Source organism: Rhinoraja longicauda, chromosome 25 (assembly GCF_053455715.1).
Source record: "Rhinoraja longicauda isolate Sanriku21f chromosome 25, sRhiLon1.1, whole genome shotgun sequence".
NCBI classification, from domain to species: domain Eukaryota; kingdom Metazoa; phylum Chordata; class Chondrichthyes; order Rajiformes; family Arhynchobatidae; genus Rhinoraja; species Rhinoraja longicauda.
Genome location: NC_135977.1, coordinates 5,437,235 through 5,456,037, shown reverse-complemented (window position 1 = coordinate 5,456,037; position 18,803 = coordinate 5,437,235). Strand labels below are relative to the sequence as shown.

Genomic DNA, 18,803 nt, shown 5'->3' with positions numbered 1-18,803 from the left:
GCCTGTTTCCGCGCTGTATCTCTAAACTAAGCTAGACTAAATCTGTCAACCTCCGCTTTAGAAATACCCGATGGACCGAATGGCCTCATGTGGCTCCTGTGTCTCACGGTGTCACAGTGAATCAGAGGAACAAGTGATAGCAGCAGAATTAAGAATGGGTCGACTGGGCTTATATTCACTGGACTTGAGAAGGATGAGAGGGGATTTTATAGCAACATCTAAAATTCTTAAGGGATTGGACAGGCTAGATGCAGGAAAAATGTTCCCGATGTTGGGGGGAGTCCAGAACCAGGGGGGTCACACAGTTTAAGAATAAAGGGGAGGCCATTTAGGACTGAGATGAGGAAAAACCTTTTCACCCAGAGAGTTGTGGATCTGTGGAATTCTCTGTCACAGAAGGCAGTGGAGGCCAATTCACTGGACGTATTCAAGAGAGAGTTAGATAGAGCTTTTAGGGCTAACGGAATCAAGGGATATGGGGAGAAAGCAGGAACTGATTTAGGATGATCAGCCATGTTTATTGAATGGTGGTGTTGGTTCGAAGGGCCGAATGGCCTCCTGCATCTATTTTCTGTGTTGAGTAGGCCATTCGGCCCATCGAGTCTACTCCGCCATTCGATCATGGCTCTGTCCCTCCTCACCCTGTTCTCCTGCCTTCTCCCCGTAACCCCTGGCCCCAGTGGTATGGATGCGGGATCATTCGAAGGGGTTTGTTTTGTGCATGTACACTGCCTGGTGCAGTTATAGACTGTGGGCCTCACTAACCGCTGACTGTCTGTGTGTGTCTCTCTCTCCTTGGTTTAGGTGTCTCCGTCAGTAATCTGAGCGATGGCGTCTTTGTTATCCACGTGCCGTGTGAGAACAACAAGCAGAAAGTAACCATTCGGTTCTATCTCTCCTCTCCTCCTCACGGTCAGGATGGTTGGGTGGGTGGGGGGGATGTGGGGGGATGTGGGGGGGGTGGGTAGGGCGATGTGCAGCAGCCGGTGTAGTTAGAGAGCCTGAGTTGTTGGAGAGGTACAGGCCCTTCGGCCCGCGCCGTCCGCTAGTTCCGTGCTATCCCACCTCCGCATCCACTCATCACACACGAGGGGCGATTTCCAGAGGGCCGATTAATCTGCTATCCCTCCCGTTCCATTTTCAGTTCAGTTTGGATATACACGGCATGGAAACAGGCCCTTCGGCCCATCGAGTCCCTGCCGACCAGCGGTCACCCCGTAAGCTAGCCCAGCGGTCACCCCGTAAGCTAGCCCAGCGGTCACGGTGGCGCAGCGGCAGAGTTGCTGCCTCACAGCGCTTGCAGCGCCGGAGACCCGGGTTCGATCCCGACCACGGGCGCCGTCCGTACGGAGTTTGTACGTTCTCCCCGTGGGTTTTTTCCAGGATCTTCGGTTTCCTCCCGCACTCCAAAGACGTGCGGGTTTGTAGGTTAATTGGGCTTGGTGTAAGTGTAAATTGTCTCTCGCGTGTGTGGGATAGCGTTAGTGTGCGGGGATCGCTGGTCGGCGCGGACTCGGTGGGCCGAAGGGCCTGTTTTCTGCACTGTATCTCTAAAACTTAAACTAAAACCCACGGGGAGAACGTACGAACTCCGTACAGACAGCGCCCGTGGTCTGGATGGAACCCGGGTCTCTGGCGCTGTGAGGCAGCAACTCTACCGCTGCGCCACCGCGCCGCCTCTAGTTCTACGTTGTTCCACCTTCGCGCCCACTCCCTTCACACGCTGGCCCTTATTTTATGCTGGCGGCCGTTGCGAGGCAGCGTGAACTGCGGACGGTGTCGATATGTTCTGCAGTGTGTGGGACATGACCAGTGATGCACATTGCAGATGTGTGTGGGGGTAGGTAGGTCTTCAATGTACAGGGCTGGCTACGTCCTGGGGGCGGAGTTGGAGTTGGGCTCACGGGAGGTGGTCTTGGAGGGGGGAGGACGCTCCTCAAACTGCGGAGCATCCTGGACAATACAGCCCACCCCCTCCGTGACACACCGGCCAACCTGAGGAGCACCTTCAGCAACAGACTGGTCCCACCGATATGGAGCACAGAACGATCGCCACAGGAGATCCTTCTTCCCTGGGGCTATCAAACTGTACAACTCCTCCCCCTTCTGTCATGGGCTAGACTGAGACTGAGACTGACTCCCCCCCTCCCCCCCCCCCCCCAACCCTAACCAATCTTTGCACATCCCCCAATCCTGGACTTTCCCCTCCTAACTTTAATTTCACGTTTTAAGTATCTTGTCGTTGTTGGATCAATTTACCTCCTGTAGACACAAAATGCCGGAGTAACTCAGCGGGTCAGGCAGCATCTCGGGAGAGAAGGAACGGGCGACGTTTCGGGTCGAGACCCTTCCTCAGACTGATGTCAGGGGAGGGGGGCGGGACGAAGATAGGATGTAGTCGGAGACAGGAAGACTGGTGGGAGAACTGGGAAGGGGGAGGGGAAAGAGAGGGACAGAGGAGCTATCTGAAGTTAGAGAAGTCAATGTTCATACCGCTGGGGTGCGAGCTGTCCAAGCGAAATATCAGGTGCTGTTCCTCCAATTTGCGCTGACAATGGAGGAGGCCCAGGACAGAAAGGTCAGACTGGGAGTGGGAGGGGTAGTTGAAGTGCTGAGCCACCGGGAGATCAGGTTGGTTAAGGCAGCCTGCGATGAGTGAAGTTGTATCGTATCGTGTCAGGGGTGTGGTGAGCGCTGCCTGCTGGCAACGCGCTGACTGTCTCTCTCGTGCACGCAGGGCGATGTTATTCTACAGTGTGACCATGTCTTTGAAACCGTGACAAAGCTCTGCACGATGGCCAGCAAGCAAAACAGTTTCAAGATCGTGCAAGGAAGGTGAGCAAAGAGAGGCCCGGCCTTGCCGACACAACGCACCAGGGGGTCACGGAGCTAACGGCCACAGCGAGGAGACCAGACTTGCACACGCGAGGAACTGCTGATGCCGGTTTACAAATAAAGACACAAAGTCCCGGAGGAACTCAGCGGGTCGGGCAGCATCTCTGGGGAACATGGATAGTTTAGTTTAGTTTAGAGATATACAGCGCGGAAACAGGCCCCTTCGGCCCACCGTGTCCGCGCAGACCAGCGATCCCCGCGCGCCAACACTATCCTACACACACTAAGGACAATGTTTATATTTATACCAAGCCAATTAACCTACAAACCCGCACGTCTTTGGAATGTGGGAGGAAACCGAAGGTCTCGGGTGGGAAAACTCACGCAGGTCACGGGGAGAACGTACAAACTCCGTACAGACAGCACCCGTAGTCAGGATGGAACCCGGGTCTCCGGCGCTGTGAGGCAGCAACTCTACCGCTGCGCCACCGTGTTGCCCATGTGATAGGTGACGTTTCAGGTCGGGACCATTCTTCAGACTGATTGCAGCAGGGCAGGAGGAAGCTGGAAGAGAGAGGCGGGGGGTGGGACAAAGACCGGCTAGAGACCCCTGGTGCTTTACCCCGCCTCTCCTCCCTTCCAACATTCTTCCACCCATCACCTCCTGCCGGCCGCTGAGTTACCATCCACCGACCGCTGAGTTACTCCTCGCACGCACACACACAGCGGCCGAGGTCAGGATAGGAGCATGGTCTCTGGCGCTGTGAGGAGGCGGGGTCTCTGGCGCTGTGAGGAGGCGGGGTCTCTGGCGCTGTGAGGAGGCGGGGTCTCTGGCGCTCGCTGTGAGGCGGGGTCTCTGGCGCTGTGAGGAGGCAGGGTCTCTGGCGCCGTGAGGCGGGGTCTCTGGCGCTGTGAGGAGGCAGGGTCTCTGGCGCTGTGAGGAGGCGGGGTCTCTGGCGCTGTGAGGCGGGGTCTCTGGCGCCGTGAGGCGGGGTCTGGCGCTGTGAGGCGGGGTCTCTGGCGCTCGCTGTGAGGCGAGGTCTCTGGCGCTCGCTGTGAGGCGGGGGCTCTGGCGCTGTGAGGAGGCGGGGTCTCTGGCGCTGTGAGGAGGCGGGGTCTCTGGCGCTCGCTGTGAGGAGGCGGGGTCTCTGGCGCTCGCTGTGAGGCGGGGTCTCTGGCGCTGTGAGGAGGCGGGGTCTCTGACGCTCGCTGTGAGGCGGGGTCTCTGGCGCTCGCTGTGAGGCGGGGTCTCTGGCGCTGTGAGGAGGCGGGGTCTCTGGCGCTCGCTGTGAGGCGGGGTCTCTGGCGCTCGCTGTGAGGAGGCGGGGTCTCTGGCGCTCGCTGTGAGGCGGGGTCTCTGGCGCTGGCTGTGAGGCGGGGTCTCTGGCGCTCGCTGTGAGGCGGGGTCTCTGGCGCTCGCTGTGAGGTGGGGTCTCTGGCGCTCGCTGTGAGGCGGGGTCTCTGGCGCTCGCTGTGAGGAGGCGGGGTCTCTGGCGCTCGCTGTGAGGAGGCGGGGTCTCTGGCGCTCGCTGTGAGGAGGCGGGGTCTCTGGCGCTCGCTGTGAGGCGGACGCTGGAGTGGAGCTGTGACGGTGCATTCCCTTTGTCCCACTCTCCCGTTTCAGCCTGAAGTTCACCATTGAGCCCGGGAAGGAGGGGATTGTCGACTTCACATCAGGCCACGAGTCGCAGGTGTTCAAGGGCAAGAACGGACATCTTATGGTGGTAAGCACGGGGCACCGGGGGGACCGACGCTGAGGGTCTATCAGCCGCCGGTCAGACACGGCGCTGGGCAGCCTTGCGCCCCATGTCTGACCGGCGGTCAGTGGGCGGTGAATCTGTGGAACTCATTGCCACAGACGGCAGTGGAGGCCGAGGGTCAGTGGGTATTTGTACAGTGGAGATTCATGGGTTAGTGCGGGTTAGTGCGGGTGTCAGGGGTTACGGGGAGAAGGGGGTTGGGAGGGACAGATAGATCGGCCATGACTGAATGGCGGAGTAGGCTCCATTGGCCTAGTTCTGCTCTTGTCACTTATGGCGTTCACGAGCTCATTCAGACTGAGGTACGCTAACAGCTTTTCATCCTTGTCCTCCCACAGATGACTCCGAGGGTAAAGTCTCGATAGCCATCGCTGTCGATCGTCTCTTCCGTTCCGAAATCCCACGGGAAACGTAGATTTGTTGTACGTCTCAAAGGCAATCCTCCCATCCCCCCCCCCCCCCTCCCCTCTGCCTCTTCAAGACACGCCACCGTCGCCCCTCGCTGGACGTGGTCCGCCATTCACCAGTGCGTTGCGTGTTGGGTCCGTGCCCGCGGCCTGGCTCTCTCAGCGCAAAGGAGCCTGACATTGAAACGAACGGTTTGTTTCGTTCAGAGATACGGCGCAGAAACGGGCCCACAGAATCTGCGCCGACCAGCGATTAGCCCGTACAACAGCACCATCCTACACCCACGCACGCACACAGTGGACAACTTACCGTGTTTACTGAAGCCAACCAACCTGCAAACCTGGAGCGTGGCTGGAAACCGGAGCACCCAGAGGAAACCCACGCAGGTCACGGGGAGAAGGTGCAAACTCCACACACACACACACACACACACACACGGAGAGCACTGAAGGACATGATTGAACCCGTGATCTCTGGCGCTGTGAGGCAGCGGCTCTACCCGCTGCGCCACCGTGCCGAATGAACACGGAGGATTCTAGAATCCCTTCCCTAAAAGTCCCTCCATCTAAGTCATACAGCGTGGAAACATGCCCTTCGGCCCACATGGCCCAACATGTCCCATCTACACTCGTCCCGCCTGCCTGCGTTTGGTCCATGTCCCTCTAAACCCGTCCTATCCGTGTACCTGTCTAATGGGGGTTAGGAGGGAGAGAAAGGTCAGCCATGATTGAATGGCGGAGTAGACGTGATGGGCCGAGTGGCCTAATTCTGCTCCTATCACTTTATAAACTTCACAAACCTCAAAAGTTGAATGCGGTTTCTTGAACTGCTGATAATTCCCCTTCTCTCGACAGCGGGTAAAATCAGACGTCCGCCAAGGACGAGCAGTTTAATGTGGAATTCTCCTTTTAAATGATCTCTGAGTAAACACCCAGAATACGTCGGGAGGGTAGGGTGGGGAGGGGGATGCCTCTGTGACCTGTAAGCTCGCTGGTTCACCGATGAGCAGCAGCGGGGAGAAGCAGAAACCTTTATCTTGTGTCATCTTCAATGTGTGAAAAATGTGACAAAACGTATTGACTATGGAGGCCGCCTTGCCATCGTACTCATCAGTGCAAACCTGTACAGGGCATTCGCATCGCAAAAATAAACTCGCACTTTCTCTACAACCTCCTCTGTGAGCAGAATTATTAACGTTCCAAGGTTTTCTCCGGGAGCTCCGGTTTGCTCCCACTCTCCAAAGACGTACAGGCTTGCAGATTGACACCAAAAAGCTGGAGTAACTCAGCGGGTCAGGCAGAGTCTCTGGAGAGAAGGAACGGGTGACGTTTTGGGTCATAAGACTGGAGCGGCAGGGCTTGTACACACTGGAATTTAGAAGAATGAGAGGGGATCTTATCGAAACATATAAGATTATTAAGGGGTTGGACACGTTAGAGGCAGGAAACGTGTTCCCAATGTTGGGGGAGTCCAGAACCAGGGGCCACAGTTTAAGAATAAGGGGTGGGCCATTTAGAACGGAGATGAGGGAAAACCTTTTCAGTCAGAGGGTTGTAAATCTGTGGAATTCACTGCCTCAGAAGGCAGTGGAGGCCAATTCTCTGAATGCATTCAAGAGAGAGCTGGATAGAGCTCTTAAGGATAGCGGAGTCAGGGGGTATGGGGAGAAGGCAGGAACGGGGTACTGATTGAGAATGATCAGCCATGATCACATTGAATGGCGGTGCTGGCTCGAAGGGCCGAATGGCCTACTCCTGCACCTATTGTCTATTGTCCATTGAGTCGAGACCCTTCTTCAGACCGAGAGAGTCTCGTCAGTCTGAGGAAGGGTGTCGACCCCGAAACGTCACCCATTCCTTCTCTCCAGAGATGCTGCCTGACCCGCTGAGTTACTCCAGCACTTTGTGTCTGTCTTCGGTGTAAACCGGCGTCTGCAGTTCCTTCCTACACATTTTCAACCTACAGACCCGAAGGTCTCTGGGATGTGGGAGGGAAACCGGAGCAACAAATTGACGGGAAAGTCACGACTTTGCAAACACACGACGAACGAAAAGAAATACATATTTTATTTAACATATTCACAAGTTAATGCTGGAGCAACTTTACAGCAAGCAAACATTAACAAAAGTAACGCATGCAAACATGTACAGTTCAGTGAAATTATATTTAAAACTTTAGTCACAGACTAGATTGAGAGGCACATCAGTAATAACGCTGCAATTGAAATTATATGTTACTCAGCGATGCCCTGATCATTTGAACAAAATTATAACTCAGTTCTGTTCAACGAGAGCTTTAAGTTTTTATCACAAAAAGCTGGAGTAACTCAACGGGTCAGGCAGCATCTCAGGAGAGAAGGTGCTTAGTTCAGTTTGCACAAAATCTCAACAACGCAAACATAAAATGTGGGCGTTAGGTTTTAGTTCAATTTGCACAAGACCCTAGACATTGGAAAATAGCTGCAGATGCTGGTACAAATTGAAGGTATCACAGAATGCTGGAGTAACCCGGCGGGTCAGGCAGCATCTGGGAGAGAAGGGATGGGCAGCTTCTTCAGCCTGAAGAAGGGTCTCGACCCCAAAACGTCACCCATTCCCCTCTCTCCTAAATGCTGCCCGACCTGCTGAGTTACTCCAGCATTTTGTGATACCTAAACATTGGAAACAAACAACGAGAGATCTAGATTTTAGCTTAGTTTGTAGAAGATCTTAAACATTGTAAATATACAACAAGGGATTTAGAGTTTCGTTCCGTTTGGACAAGATCTCAAAACATTGGAAGCATACAATGTGGGCTTCAGATTTCAGCTCACTTTAGACAAGACCTCAAACATACTAGCTGTGGCCCACAATTGACATCGAGGTCAAGGGTGGACCCTTGTGTTTCAGGGTCCTGGGTCTCCAGTGTGATCCCACAGACGTTCTCCCACCCCCAGGAGCGGCCTCACGCCAGGTTCCAGTCGATGGGAGATTTCCCAGCTTGCTTCAACAACTGGTTGGTCCTCGAGAAATGCTTGCACCCGAAGAAGCCTCTGTGGGCCGAGAGTGGGGACGGGTGGACGGTCTGTAAAACGTGGTGACGTTTCTGTAACGGGGACAAAGAGTGTCACAAGGAGACACCACGTGATACGATACGACAGAACTCCATTCATCCCAGCAGGGAAATCAATCTGCCGACAGTCATAAAAACACACGAAATACATGAAACATGAAATTAAAGTGACGAGTGGAAAGGACTGGGGGGGTGGGCAAAGGTCGGGGAGGGGTACAAACTCCTTTAATAGTAGAATTAGGCCATTCGGCCCATCAAGTCTACTCCACCATTCAATCACGGCTGATCTCTCTCTCTCTCCCTCCCAACCCCATCCCCCTGCCTTCTCCCCGCAACCCCCTGACACCCGTACCAATCAAGAATCTATCTATCTCTGCCATAAAAATATCCACAGCCTTCTGTGGCAAAGAATCCCACAGATTCACCACCCCCTGACTAAAGAAATTTCTCCTCATCTCCTTCCTAAAAGAACGTCCTTTAATTCTGAGACTTTGACCCCCCCAGGCCTGGACTCTCCCACTGGTGGAAACATCCTCTCCACATCCACTCTATCCAGGCCTTTCTCTATTCCGTACGTTTCAATGAGGCCTCCCCCCTCATTCCTCCAAACTCCCGTGCCAACAGTCGGTGGATTAAGGCAGGGGCTGATTAACCTACAAGCCCATTGAGCTCGAGCCCGCTCGTGAGAGGGTCTCAGATACAGGGGGCATAGCCTCAGCCTAGAGATAGATCAGCCGTGATAGAATGGCGGAGTAGACCTGATGGGCCGAGTGGCCTAATTCTGCTCCTATCACGCTAGTGTCAAGTCAAGTCAATTTTATTTGTACAGCACATTTAAACGCGACCCACGTTGACCAAAGTGCTGTACATCAGTTCAGGAACTAAAAACGAACATACAATGGCACACAAACATAACAGCACATACATAAACAGTTCACAGCGCCCCCTCAGAGGGCCTCAAACGCTAGGGAGTAGAAGTTGGTTTTGAGCCTGGACTTAAAGGAGTGGATGGAGGGGGCAGTTCTGATGGGGAGAGGGATGCTGTTCCACAGTCTAGGAGCTGCAACCGCAAAAGCGCGGTCACCCCTGAGCTTAAGCCTAGACCGCGGGATAGTCAGTAGCCCCAAGTCGGCCGACCTGAGGGACCTGGAGATAGAGTGGTGGGTTGGAAGAGTTTTGATATGGGGGGGGGGGTGGGGGGGGGAAGACCATTTAGGGCTTTGTATGTGAATAGGAGGAGCTAGAAGTCGATTGAGTACCGTACTGGGAGCTAGTGGAGAGGTGACGTACCCGGTCGATGACGCTGCCTTTGCGCTGAGCGTAGGCTCCCCACAGCATGAACACTAGGCCGTCCCGGCTCTTGTTGAGGTGAGACACCACCGCGTCGGTGAAGCTCTCCCAGCCTTGATCCCTGTGAGAGTTGGCGTGGTGAGCACGTACCGTCAGCACCGCGTTCAGCAGCAACACGCCTGATCCAAACACGCGTAGAACACAGACGTGAGTCAATAGTCAATCTATTTGTCACATACACGTAAACGTGCAGTGAAATGAAAAATTACCCGCAGTCCAACAATAAGACCAATAAGAATAAGCAATAAAAATATGCAATAACACACACAATCATAAACCAACACCAAACACAAAGAAACATCCATCACAGTGAGTCTCCTCCAGTCCCCTCCTCACTGTGATAGAAGGCCAGAATGTCTTTTTCTCTTCCCCTGCCGTCTTCTCCCCGCGGTCAGGCTGTTGGAGTTGCCACGTCGGGGCTGTCGGGGCTCCCGACATTGAAGCCCCCGCCGGGCGGAGAAAATCCCGCTGCCTATTCCAGGCCCCGCCGGGCGGTGAAAGGTCCGCGGCGGGCCGACCCAAGCCCCGCGATCCGGGGTGGGCGAAGACGCTGTCGGAGCTCCCGATGTCGGCCCCCCCACACAGGGGCCTGCGGGCCTCCGACGTCCAGGCGGCCCGCGCCGGAGCCTCGGGAGACGAGTCGCAGCCGTTCCCGTAGCATCCGAAGGCAGCCGGCGCCGCAGGTGGTGAGTCCGGGCCGCGGGCTCTGCGAACCAGAGTCCCAGCCGGAGCCCGCCAGCTCCAGGTGCATGGCCACTTCCAAGATGGCGCCCGACCCAGACGGTTATTCGCCTGCTCGCCACAGAGGCAGGTCTACAATCACGCGTTACAACCGCTCCACGCCCTTCAATCTCTCCCGTGCCATGCACCTGCACACTGCGGACGGCTCGAGTGCAATGGAAAACAAAACCTGCAGATGCTGGTCGTAATCGAAGGTAAGACACAAAATGCTGGAGTAACTCAGCGGGTCAGGCAGCGCCTCAGGAGAGAAGGAGTGGGGGGGGTCCGGACCTTCTCTCCCGAGATGCTGCCTGACCCGCTGAGTCACGCCAGCATTCTGTGTCCACGCTCGAGTGTAAAAAAAAAAAAATCAAAAGCTTTTCACTGTATCTCTGCACACGGGGCAATAAACTGACAAGCGGTAGAGCTGCTGCCTCACAGCGCCAGGGACCCGGGTCCGATCCTGACCGCGGGCGCTGTCTGTACGGAGTTCGCACGTTCTCCCCGTGACCTGCGGGGGTTTTCTCTGGGTTCTCAGGTCTCCTCCCACATCCCACTGTGCTACCCAATTGAAAGGCCATCATGCTGAAACCTGGTGAGGTTCTCCCTCCATCGGCCCAACTTGCCCACACCGGCCAACATGTCCCAGCTACACTAGTCCCACCTGCCCGCGTTTGGCCCAGATCCCTCCAAACCCGTCCTATTCATGTACCTGTCTAAATATTTCTTAAACGTTGCGATAAACATGTCCCTGCCTCAACTACCTCCTCCAGCAGCTCGTTCCACACACCCACCACCCTTTATGTAAAAGAGTGGCCCCTCATATTCCTATTAAATCTTTCCCCCCTCACCTTAAACCTATGGCCTTTGGTTCTCGATTCCCCTACTCTGGGCAAGAGACTCTGTGCGTCTACCCGATCTATTCCTCTTGTGATTTTATTCACCTCTATAAGATCACCCCTCATCCTCGTGCGAACTAAGGAATAGAGTACCAGCCTGCTCAACCTCTCCCTGTAGCTCAGACCCTCGAGTCCTGGCAACATCCTCGTAAATCTTCCCTGCAAACCTTTCCAGCTTGACAACATCTTTCCCATAACATGGTGCCCAGAGCTAAAGACAATGCTCTAAACTGCCCATACAGTGTACGTACCTTGCTTGGCCCAGTCAGTCAAATCCCCGTGTGAAGGTCTCTCAAAGCCTTCGATGTCCGTTTTCAGCTCCTTGTACATGTTTTCCAGACTGCAGGGGGAGAGGGTCAGTTAGTTTAGTTTAGAGATACAGCGCGGAAACAGGCCCTTCGGCCCACCGGGTCCATGCCGACCAGCGATCCCCGCACACCAACAGCACCCGAGACCCACTGGGGACAATTTTTACATTTACACCAAGCCAATTACCCTACAAACCTGCACGTCTTTGGAGTGTGGGAGGAAACCGAAGATCTCGGAGAAAACCCAGGCAGGTCGCGGGGAGAACGTACAAACTCCGTACAGACGGCGCCCGTAGTCGGGATGGAACCCGGGTCTCCAGCGCTGCATTCGCTGGCAAGGCAGCAACTCTACTGCTGCGCCACCGTGACCGCCTAGAGGCAGCGTTCAACACACAGGATCGTTCAACCAGTGTGTAAACGGGGAACCGGGGCAACACAAAGACCCTTCGATGGAGCATCTTTAGTATTTACAGATACGGCGTGGAAACAGGCCCTTCTGCCCACAGAGTCCAGTCCGACCACCTGTCCCCCGCTCATACGAGCTCTATGTTATCCCACTTTCTCAGAGGGCCAATTAACCCACTAACGCACACTTTTAATTAAGAGATACAGCGTGGAAACAGGCCCTTCGGCCCACCGTGTCCGCGCCGACCAGCGATCCCCCCGAACACACCAGTTCTGTGCTATCCCACTTGCTCATCCACTCCCCGCACACCGGTGCCTTTTTTTAGAGGGCCGTTCAACCCTACAGACCCGCACGTCTGCGGATATGCGGGAGGAAACCGGAGCACCCGGAGGGAACCCACACGGTCACTGGGAGAACGCACTGACTCCACACAGCGGAGCCACAGTGGCAGAGGCCAGGATCGAACCCGAGATTCTGGCGCCGCAAGGCAGCAGCTCCACCCGCTACGTCTCGGCAACCCCTCGGGGAACAAGCGGGGCGTAGAAACACATTAGGCGCAGGAGTAGGCCATTCGGCCCTTCGAGCCAGCACCGCCATTCAATAAATCCGATCGTGGCCGATCATCCGAAATCAGTACCCCGTTCCTGCTTTCTCCCCACATCCCTTGATTCTGTTAGCCCTATAAGAACTAAATCTAACTCTCTCTTGAAAACATCCAGTGAATCGGCCTCCACTGCCTTCTGTGGCAGAGAATTCCACAGATTCACAACTCTCTGGGTGGAAACGTTTTTCCTCATCTCAGTCCTAAATGGCCTCCCCCTTATTCTTAAACTGTGTGACCCCTGGTTCTGGACTCCCCCAACATTTTTTCCTGCATCTAGCCTGTCCAATCCCTTAAGGATTGTACGGGGGGGGTGAAGTCCGAGCACAGAGAGCCGTGTACATACCTGGGCGGTGGGGCAATGGGGGGCTTGACGCTGAAACACAGGCCGTGAGCCTGGCTCGGTCCATGGTAAGGGTCCTGCCCCAGAATCACCACCTTCACCTGCAAACACACAAAGCCTCCTTTTATCATGAAGACAAGACACAAAATGCTGGAGTAACTCAGCGAGTCGGGCTCTGGGAAAATGTTCCCCACGTCGGGGGAGTCCAGGACCAGGGGGGCCCACAGTTTAAGAACAAGGGGTCGGCCATTTAGGACTGAGATGAGGAAAACATTTTTCCACCCAGAGAGTTGTGAATCTGTGGAATTCTCTGCCACAGAGGGCAGCGGAGGCCAATTCACTGGATGTTTTCAAGAGAGTTAGATTTAACTCTTGGGGCTAGCGGAATCAAAGGATTATGGGGAAAAAGCAGGAACGGGGTACTGATTCTGGATGATCAGCCATGATCACCATGAATGGCGGTGCTGGCTCGAAGGGCCGAATGGCCTACTCCTGCATCTATTTTCTATGTTTCTATTTCTATGAATGGCGGTGCTGGCTCGAAGGGCCGAATGGCCTACTCCTGCACCTATTTCCCATGTTTCTAAAAGGAGTAGGTGACATTTCGGGCCGAGACCCTTCTTCACACGCCATGACGTCTATCAGTCTGTAGAAGGGTTCCGACACGAAACGTCCCCGATCGAATGTCTACTTCACTGCTCCAGGGATTAGTCAGGGAGGGCCGATGTGTGACCTTCACAGCAAAGCATCTTTAAGTTGGCACTCACGTCACCGATATCACACAGTTGGGACCAGGCGAAGACTTGGTGAGGCTGTGGGTAAACCGTGCCACGCTTCCTTTCAGTCGCCACAAACTCCATCAGCTGCAAACAAAAAGAGGAAAGTCACACTGGAGTTTAGAAGGATGAGGAGGGGGGGCCTCATTGCGACTGACAGAATAGCGAAAGGCCCGGATAGAGTGGATGTGGAGAGGATGTTTCCACTGGTGGGAGAGTCTCGGACCAGAGGGCACAGCCTCGGAACAGAAGGTCGGCACAAAATGCTGGAGTAACTCAGCGGGACAGGGCACGGTGGTAGAGTTGCCGCCTTACAGCGAATGCAGCGCCGGAGACCCGGGTTCCATCCCGACTACGGGCGCCGTCTGTACGGAGTTTGCACGTTCTCCCCGTGACCTGCGTGGGTTTTCTCCGAGATCTTCGGTTTCCTCCCACGCTCCAAAGACGTGCAGGGTTGTAGGTTAATTGGCCTGGCAAATTTTAAAATTGTCCCTAGTGGGTGTAGGATAATGTTAATGTGCGGGGATCGCTGGGCGGCACGGACCCGGTGGGCCGAAGGGCCTGTTTCCGCGCTGTATCTCTAAATCTAAAAAAACTAAAACATACAAACAAACAATAATAGTGTAATGATAACAATAATGGTCTATGCAGTTCAGAGCTTATTTGAGGTTGTGGTGTTTAATAGCCTGATGGCTGTCGGGAAAAAGCTGTTTCTGAACCTGGACATTGGAGTCTTCCGGCTCCTGTACCGTCTTCCCGATGGCAGGGGTGAGATGAGTGTGGCCAGGGTGGTGTGGGTCAGTGTGTGGCCAGGGTGGTGTGGGTCAGTGTGTGTGGCCAGGGTGGTGTGGGTCAGGGTGGTGTGGGTCAGTGTGTGGCCAGGGTGGTGTGGGTCAGTGTGTGTGGCCAGGGTGGTGTGGGTCAGTGTGTGGCCAGGGTGGTGTGGGTCAGTGTGTGTGGCCAGGGTGGTGTGGGTCAGGGTGGTGTGGGTCAGTGTGTGGCCAGGGTGGTGTGGGTCAGTGTGTGTGGCCAGGGTGGTGTGGGTCAGTGTGTGGCCAGGGTGGTGTGGGTCAGTGTGTGGCCAGAGTGGTGTGGGTCAGTGTGTGTGGCCAGGGTGGTGTGGGTCAGGGTGGTGTGGGTCAGTGTGTGGCCAGGGTGGTGTGGGTCAGTGTGTGTGGCCAGGGTGGTGTGGGTCAGTGTGTGGCCAGGGTGGTGTGGGTCAGTGTGTGGCCAGAGTGGTGTGGGTCAGTGTGTGTGGCCAGGGTGGTGTGGGTCAGTGTGTGGCCAGGGTGGTGTGGGTCAGTGTGTGTGGCCAGAGTGGTGTGGGTCAGTGTGTGGGGCCAGGGTGGTGTGGGTCAGTGTGTGTGGCCAGGGTGGTGTGGGTCAGTGTGTGTGGCCAGGGTGGTGTGGGTCAGTGTGGCGTGGGTCAGTGTGTGGCCAGGGTGGTGTGGGTCAGTGTGTGGGTCAGTGTGTGGCCAGGGTGGTGTGGGTCAGTGTGTGGCCAGGGTGGTGTGGGTCAGTGTGTGTGGCCAGAGTGGTGTGGGTCAGTGTGTGGGGCCAGGGTGGTGTGGGTCAGTGTGTGGCCAGGGTGGTGTGGGTCAGTGTGTGGCCAGGGTGGTGTGGGTCAGTGTGTGTGGCCAGAGTGGTGTGGGTCAGTGTGTGGGGCCAGGGTGGTGTGGGTCAGTGTGTGTGGCCAGGGTGGTGTGGGTCAGTGTGTGTGGCCAGGGTGGTGTGGGTCAGTGTGGCGTGGGTCAGTGTGTGGCCAGGGTGGTGTGGGTCAGTGTGTGTGGCCAGGGTGGTGTGGGTCAGTGTGTGTGGCCAGGGTGGTGTGGGTCAGGGTGGTGTGGGTCAGTGTGTGGCCAGGGTGGTGTGGGTCAGTGTGTGTGGCCAGGGTGGTGTGGGTCAGTGTGTGGCCAGGGTGGTGTGGGTCAGTGTGTGGCCAGAGTGGTGTGGGTCAGTGTGTGTGGCCAGGGTGGTGTGGGTCAGGGTGGTGTGGGTCAGTGTGTGGCCAGGGTGGTGTGGGTCAGTGTGTGTGGCCAGGGTGGTGTGGGTCAGTGTGTGGCCAGGGTGGTGTGGGTCAGTGTGTGGCCAGAGTGGTGTGGGTCAGTGTGTGTGGCCAGGGTGGTGTGGGTCAGTGTGTGGCCAGGGTGGTGTGGGTCAGTGTGTGTGGCCAGAGTGGTGTGGGTCAGTGTGTGGGGCCAGGGTGGTGTGGGTCAGTGTGTGTGGCCAGGGTGGTGTGGGTCAGTGTGTGTGGCCAGGGTGGTGTGGGTCAGTGTGGCGTGGGTCAGTGTGTGGCCAGGGTGGTGTGGGTCAGTGTGTGGGTCAGTGTGTGTGGCCAGGGTGGTGTGGGTCAGTGTGTGGGGCCAGGGTGGTGTGGGTCAGTGTGTGTGGCCAGGGTGGTGTGGGTCAGTGAGAGTGTGGCCAGGGTGGTGTGGGTCAGTGTGTGGGGCCAGGGTGGTGTGGGTCAGTGTGTGTGGCCAGGGTGGTGTGGGTCAGTGTGTGGCCAGAGTGGTGTGGGTCAGTGTGTGGCCAGGGTGGTGTGGGTCAGTGTGTGTGGCCAGGGTGGTGTGGGTCAATGTGTGTGGCCAGGGTGGTGTGGGTCAGTGTGTGGGGCCAGGGTGGTGTGGGTCTCTGATGATGCTGGCTGCCTCTTTGAGGTCAATCCCTTCGATGGTCAGAGCCGGCGATGGACCGGGGCTGTGTTCCCAACGCTGGGGTCGGGAGGGAGAGATAGATCAGCCACGACTGAACGGCGGAGTAGACTCGATGGGCCGAATGGCCTCATTCTGCTCCGAGAACTTATGATTGCAGTCATTGGCCTGTGTCTCTGGGACTAATGCGCTACAATGCTGGGAACTATATTCTGCACCCTGTGTCTTTCCTTTCACTCTATGTTTTCAAGAGAGAGTTAGAAGATATAGGTCCCTAGTGTGTGTGGGATAGTGTGAATGTGCGGGGATCGCTGGTCAGTGCGGACCTGATGGGCCGAAGGGCCCGTTTCCGCGCTGTATCTCTAAAACTAAAACCAAGGGTCACAGTTTAAGAATAAGGGGGAGGCCATATAGCACTGAGATGAGGAAAAACATTTTCACCCAGAGAGTTGTGAATCTGTGGGATTCTCTGCCACAGAAGGCAGTGGAGGCCGATTCACTGAATGCTTTCAAGAGAGAGTTAAATTCAGCTCTCAGCGCTAACGGAATCAAGGGATTTGGGGAGAAAGCAGGAACGGGCTACTGATTGTGGATGATCAGCCACGATCATATTGAATTCGGCCCTTCGAGCCAGCACCGCCATTCAAGATGATCATGGCTGATCATCCAGAATCAGTACTCCTGCATCTATTTTCTACGTTTCTACCTAGTGTACTCGAGTTTGGCCTGATTGTATTTGTGTAAAGTATTGTCTGATCTGATTTAAGACAGACACAAAATGCTGGAGCAACTCAGCGGGACGGGCAGCATCTCTGGAGAGGAGGGACAGGTGACGTTTCGTGTCAAGACCCTTCTTCAGATTTGACAATAGACAATAGGTGCAGGAGGAGGCCATTCGGCCCTTCGAGCCAGCACCGCCATTCAATGTGATCATGGCTGATCATTCTCAATCAGTACCCCGTTCCTGCCTTCTCCCCATACCCCCTGACTCCGCTATCCTTAAGAGCTCTATCCAGCTCTCTCTTGAATGCATTCAGAGAATTGGCCTCCACTGCCTTCTGAGGCAGAGAATTCCACAGATTCACAAATCTCTGACTGAAAAAGTTTTTCCTAATCTCAGTTCTAAACGGCCCACCCCTTATTCTTAAACTGTGTGGCCCCTTGTTCTGGACTCCCCCAACATTGGGAACATGTTTCCTGCCTCCAACGTGTCCAACCCCTTAATAATCTTATACGTTTCGATAAGATCTCCTCTCATCCTTCTAAATTCCAGTGTATACAAGATACACGTGCAAAACAAAGTTTCTCACTGTACTTTGGTGCACGTCAATGGGTGGCACAGCGGGTAGAGCTGCTGCCTCACAGCGCCGGAGACCCAGGTTCGAACCCGACTACGGGTGCTGCCTGTACGGAGTTTGCAAGCTCCCCCTGTGATCGTGTGGGCGCTCCGGTTTCCTCCCACTTTCTAACTTGGTAGCTGAATTGCCCCTGGCGTGTAGCGTGTAAAACTGGGATGACATAGAACTGGAGCAAGTGGGTGATTGTCGTTCGGCGCGGACTCGGTGGGATGAAGGGCCCGTTTTTTTAACGCTGTATCTCTAAACTAATCTAAACACAAACCTAGCAAATCCTATCATTCCAGGAAGAAACAGAAGCGCCTTTCGTCTGTTAAAATATCCTGATCGGATGTGGTCGCTGTTAGGTGAATTACAAAGGGTGAGAAAGACCACAGGGCTATTAAAAATGGACAAAGTTTTACGCAATGGGATACTATTTAAACCTGGACAGACACAAAATGCTGGAGTAACTCAGCAGGGACAGGCAGCAACTCTGGAGAGAAGGAATGGGTGACGTTTAGGGTCAATAGACAATAGGTGCAGGAGTAGGCCATTCAGCCCTTCGAGCCAGCACCGCCATTCAATGCGATCATGGCTGATCACTCTCAATCAGTACCCCGTTCCTGCCTTCTCCCCACACCCCCTCACTCCGCTATCCTCAAGAGCTCTATCCAGCTCTCTTGAAAGCATCCAACGAACTGGCCTCCACTGCCTTCTGAGGCAGAGAATTCCACACCTTCACCACTCTCTGACTGAAAAAGTTCTTCCTCATCTCCGTTCTAAATCTATAGACTGAAGAAGGGTCTCGACCCTAAACGTCACCCATTCCTTCTCTCCAGAGTTGCTGCCTGCCCCGCTGAGTTACTCCAGCACTTTGTGTCTGTCCAGGTTTAAAACCAGCATCTGCAGTTCCTTCCTCCATGTTTAAACCTGGATTCAGGGCCACACTGTACTTGGGACGTGCTCGTGACTGTGAATAGGAGAAGCCAAACAAAGCAATAATGGCACATGCAGGGAGAGGGAGGGGGAGGTTGTGAATGGATTGCAGTGTTAGTAGTTGCTCTCTCTCTCTCTCTCTCTCTCTCTCTCTCACACACACTCTCACACACACACTCACCCTGGAGCCAGCAGACGTGTAAACAAAGCAATAATGGCACATGCAGGGAGAGGGAGGGGGAGGTTGTGAATGGATTGCAGTGTTAGTAGTTGCTCTCTCTCTCTCTCTCTCTCTCTCACACACACACATTCACTCTCTCACACACTCACTCTCTCTCACACACTCTCTCTCTCTCACACACACATTCACTCTCTCACACACACTCTCTCTCTCTCACACACACTCTCACACACACACATTC

The 18,803-nt window shown here is 55.0% G+C and overlaps 2 protein-coding genes across 3 annotated transcripts in view; one reads left to right on the top strand and one right to left on the bottom strand.

Moving 5' to 3' along the window:
- Positions 1 to 5,063, top strand: part of myo1ha (myosin IHa) — a 55,000-nt gene extending 49,937 nt beyond the window's left edge. For both annotated transcript variants that reach the window (XM_078421906.1, XM_078421905.1), the window contains exons 28-31: positions 805 to 875; positions 2,738 to 2,835; positions 4,460 to 4,559; positions 4,934 to 5,063. In XM_078421906.1, coding sequence (XP_078278032.1) covers positions 805 to 875; positions 2,738 to 2,835; positions 4,460 to 4,559; positions 4,934 to 4,960 — 296 coding nt within the window. In that variant the 3' untranslated portion in view covers positions 4,961 to 5,063. The remainder of the gene's footprint in view (positions 1 to 804; positions 876 to 2,737; positions 2,836 to 4,459; positions 4,560 to 4,933) is intronic.
- A 1,999-nt stretch (positions 5,064 to 7,062) lies between these two features.
- unga (uracil DNA glycosylase a) overlaps positions 7,063 to 18,803 on the bottom strand; it is a 15,021-nt gene continuing 3,280 nt past the window's right edge. The window contains exons 3-7 of the mRNA XM_078421499.1: positions 13,449 to 13,544; positions 12,685 to 12,782; positions 11,275 to 11,363; positions 9,345 to 9,523; positions 7,063 to 8,087 (exon numbers count right to left, since the gene is read on the bottom strand). Of these exons, the coding sequence (XP_078277625.1) occupies positions 7,947 to 8,087; positions 9,345 to 9,523; positions 11,275 to 11,363; positions 12,685 to 12,782; positions 13,449 to 13,544 (603 nt within the window). The 3' untranslated portion in view covers positions 7,063 to 7,946. The remainder of the gene's footprint in view (positions 8,088 to 9,344; positions 9,524 to 11,274; positions 11,364 to 12,684; positions 12,783 to 13,448; positions 13,545 to 18,803) is intronic.